The 3,871-nt window shown below is 50.1% G+C and overlaps 2 protein-coding genes across 2 annotated transcripts; both read right to left on the bottom strand.

The window, feature by feature from the left end:
• On the bottom strand, nucleotides 1-836 carry LOC126575764 (histone H1C-like). Its single transcript, XM_050236622.1, has one exon. It carries the CDS (start codon nucleotides 757-759, stop codon nucleotides 1-3), a length of 759 nt encoding a protein of 252 aa, XP_050092579.1. The 5' UTR covers nucleotides 760-836.
• Nucleotides 837-2,873: 2,037 nt separating this feature from the next.
• On the bottom strand, nucleotides 2,874-3,614 carry LOC126575739 (histone H1C-like). The gene has a single exon (XM_050236591.1). It carries the CDS (start codon nucleotides 3,612-3,614, stop codon nucleotides 2,874-2,876), a length of 741 nt encoding a protein of 246 aa, XP_050092548.1.
• Nucleotides 3,615-3,871: the final 257 nt, after the last annotated feature.

Genomic DNA, 3,871 nt, shown 5'->3' on the forward strand with positions numbered 1-3,871 from the left:
TTACTTCTTCGCTGGGGCGGCCTTCTTGGCAGCTGGTTTCTTGGCCGGAGCAGCAGCCTTCTTTGGTTTCGGTGCCTTTGGCTTGGCGGCAGCAGCAGCCTTGGTTGGCTTGGTTGCCTTCTGCTTCGGGGCGGCTGCTGGCTTCTTGGCGGCCTTCTTGGCTCCTTCCGCGGCCTTTGGCTTCTTGGTGGCCGCAGCTGCCTTCGGCTTCTTCGTCGTGGCGGCCGCTGCCTTGGTCTTCTTGGCCGCAGCGCCTTCAGCCTTCTTCACCACCTTCTTTGGTTTCTTCTCTCCTGCCGCTGCCTTCTTCTTGATGACGATCTTCTCCTTCTTGTCGGCGGCCGATGCCGACTTCTTCTTCTTGGGGGCAACCACCTTCTTTTTCTTCTCTACCGGGGGTTTCTTGGCGGCGGCCGATAGCTTGAACGATCCCGACGCTCCAGTGCCCTTGGTTTGCACCAGCTTGCCACTGGTCACTCCGCTCTTCAGGGCCTTCTTGATGAACGTCGACAGCTTCGTCACGTCGGCCTTGTAGTTGGCCGCCACGTACTTCTTGATCGCCTGCAGCGACGATCCGTTGCGCTCGTTCAGGGCCTTCACCGCGGCAAAGATCATGTCGTTCACCGGGGGATGTGCTGCTGGCACCTTCGGCTTCTTAGGGCCGGCCGCTGCCTTTGGCTTCTTCGGAGACTTGGCCACCGCCGCTGGGGAAGCAGCGGCCGCTGCAGCTGGAGCTTCGGTTGCTACGGTATCTGCCATGGCTTCTTGATGATGCTCGTCTTCGACAACGGTTGATTCACTTGGAGGATGGCTTTCGCGCCTTGACTGTTGTTTATGCTTTGCTAACGCACACTGTTACGCACACCGCTGTGTTGGTGAATGTTGATGCGGTGTCGTCACACGTTCCGCCCATCCCTTGACTCACAACTCTCGATTTAGAGCAGCATAAAAGCTGCTGCCACATTTTATGTTGCCGCTCTTAAGAAATCGGAAAATTTGTGTTTCACATTTTCCCCAATGTTTCCCCCAAATCAACTTGAATCGATATCAAATACAACTGATACACGTAGCTTAGACATGTGGCTATCTGAAAATATCCACTTGCGAAGCCGTGGACCACTGGAAAGTCGTTTAAATAGAAATCTTGTCGCAAAATTGTGACTTTCTCATCGCGCCGGTTGACTTAAAAAGCGATTATTTCGCAAACTAAGCATGATATCTCTCAAATCGGGTATTATTAAGCACCTTTAGGGTTTGAATTTATTAGAAAATACGGCTTTGCGCCGATCAAACGCGAAACGTACGCGCAAATCGTCTTTTTCCGAGCAAGCTTTTGGCACCATTCTCAGCGTCGGTTTGTTGTAACTCATTGCGGGCTACGCGATGTACCAGTTTGGTTTTCGCTCAAAATATGCTCTTTTCAATCATAAAACCTGATCAAACAGCTTGCAGACAGTAGTAACAAGACTATTGTGCATAGTTTTCAACAAATCCAATCGAAATATGCCCATACAACCGCACATAATCGCTTCATAGATTTCCCAAGCCAGCTGTGAGTTCCACTGACGCCGCCTCATTTGGCAGGATGAGCTTGAACGTTTTCGTGGGGATTAAAACATACAAAAGTGCTACTTTAATAACATTCAAGGTATAAAACATGTTTAAACTCCTGTGTGACTGACCATTTCATATCTACATAATGGTAATCGGCTGTATTCCGCCTTCTGAGGATCTATCGCCAGCAACCGTGGACACCAAGCCTCGGCACTCATTGCACACGTCATCGGTTTGTGTTTTGTGGTAGTTACCCTGAATGGATTATGAAAATATTCTCATTCTAGGTGATGAATTGAACAATTAGAGTAAAAACTACACCAACATGCACCAAGGTCTTGCAGTGTGCAAACGATAGCGAACGGCTTTATTTTATCGTAAATCTATTTACAAGAATCTTCCACTTCCACTGTGAAGCTCCGCAATATTGAACAACGATCATACGAATTCAGTACGACAAAGCCTAGTCCGTGAGGATCAACATGGAAATTGGTGCTCTACGATAATAGGAAAATACGATGTTTCTAGACAATCTGTAATAATAATCGGTCAACTGTCTTCGTAAAATCGTCGTTATCGTCTTCGGTGAGCCCATTACGGCGAATTACGTTTGCATTATCCTGTAGATAATTTAGCTAGGTCATTAAAAGAGGTCATTTGTGCAGCAGGAATGTTGTTTGTGCAGCTCGCGGTGCAGCTGAGGTACAGGCGATCTTTCATAAAAATCCAATAAACGGTTGATTTGAAAGCATCAGCGTTAGTTAACGTTCCAGGATGTAGAGGTCGCTCCGTTGTCCAAAAGTTAGGCGGGAAATGCGAGGGAAACGGGTTTTCCGACGCTACGATGATTCTATCTGGTGCCTGCAAAAGCCGATAACAGCTCATAGTTCATTGGGATCATGTCGTAGCACGCGCCTCGATAGAACGCGAGGTTCATAGCAGCCTTTGGCTTATGTTGCATCCGAGCATGGAGATGTGTTTCGAAGCAAGCCGGTTTTTACCTCAACTAGCAACATTAATTGCTCTGCTTGCATTCGCATTAGGTAGAATCATAGCAGCCTTTGCATCGTGAATAGTATCTCCAGGTAATTTAAGCAACAACTAAACTACAAACCCAACCCCTTTTCTAACAAACTACGTGTCCTGTGTACCTCCCGCGCGTACCTGGACATTATTTGTGCGGAGAAATATCGGGAAAAATATGAAACTGATCGCTGGTAAGCGAGAAAAGTGCGAAAGTACTCCTTCTTGGATTGATTTGTAGCCCTGAAAAGGACTGTTTCATGTGTGTTTGGGGGGTGTTGTTGGAAGTAATCGATTTACTTCTTCGCTGGGGCGGCCTTCTTGGCAGCTGGTTTCTTGGCCGGAGCAGCAGCCTTCTTTGGTTTCGGTGCCTTTGGCTTGGCGGCAGCAGCAGCCTTGGTTGGCTTGGTTGCCTTCTGCTTCGGGGCGGCTGCTGGCTTCTTGGCGGCCTTCTTGGCTCCTTCCGCGGCCTTTGGCTTCTTGGTGGCCGCAGCTGCCTTCGGCTTCTTCGTCGTGGCGGCCGCTGCCTTGGTCTTCTTGGCCGCAGCGCCTTCAGCCTTCTTCACCACCTTCTTTGGTTTCTTCTCTCCTGCCGCTGCCTTCTTCTTGATGACGATCTTCTCCTTCTTGTCGGCGGCCGATGCCGACTTCTTCTTCTTGGGGGCAACCACCTTCTTTTTCTTCTCTACCGGGGGCTTCTTGGCGGCGGCCGATAGCTTGAACGATCCCGACGCTCCAGTGCCCTTGGTTTGCACCAGCTTGCCACTGGTCACTCCGCTCTTCAGGGCCTTCTTGATGAACGTCGACAGCTTCGTCACGTCGGCCTTGTAGTTGGCCGCCACGTACTTCTTGATCGCCTGCAGCGACGATCCGTTGCGCTCGTTCAGGGCCTTCACCGCGGCAAAGATCATGTCGTTCACCGGGGGATGTGCTGCTGGCACCTTCGGCTTCTTAGGGCCGGCCGCTGCCTTTGGCTTCTTCGGAGACTTGGCCACCGCCGCTGCAGCTGGAGCTTCGGTTGCTACGGTATCTGCCATGGCTTCTTGATGATGCTCGTCTTCGACAACGGTTGATTCACTTGCAGGATGGCTTTCGCGCCTTGACTGTTGTTTATGCTTTGCTAACGCACACTGTTACGCACACCGCTGTGTTGGTGAATGTTGATGCGGTGTCGTCACACGTTCCGCCCATCCCTTGACTCGCAACTCTCGATTTAGAGCAGCATAAAAGCTGCTGCCACATTTTATGTTGCCGCTCTTAAGAAATCGGAAAATTTGTGTTTCACATTTTCCCC

The sequence above is a fragment of the Anopheles aquasalis genome, chromosome 3 (assembly GCF_943734665.1).
Source record: "Anopheles aquasalis chromosome 3, idAnoAquaMG_Q_19, whole genome shotgun sequence".
Lineage (NCBI taxonomy): Eukaryota > Metazoa > Arthropoda > Insecta > Diptera > Culicidae > Anopheles > Anopheles aquasalis.

What these genes read in the sequence shown, in the direction of transcription:
- LOC126575739 (XM_050236591.1), bottom strand. Translation starts at nt 3,614, where the DNA reads ATGGCAGATACCGTAGCAACCGAAGCTCCAGCTGCAGCGGCGGTGGCC.
- LOC126575764 (XM_050236622.1), bottom strand. Translation starts at nt 759, where the DNA reads ATGGCAGATACCGTAGCAACCGAAGCTCCAGCTGCAGCGGCCGCTGCT.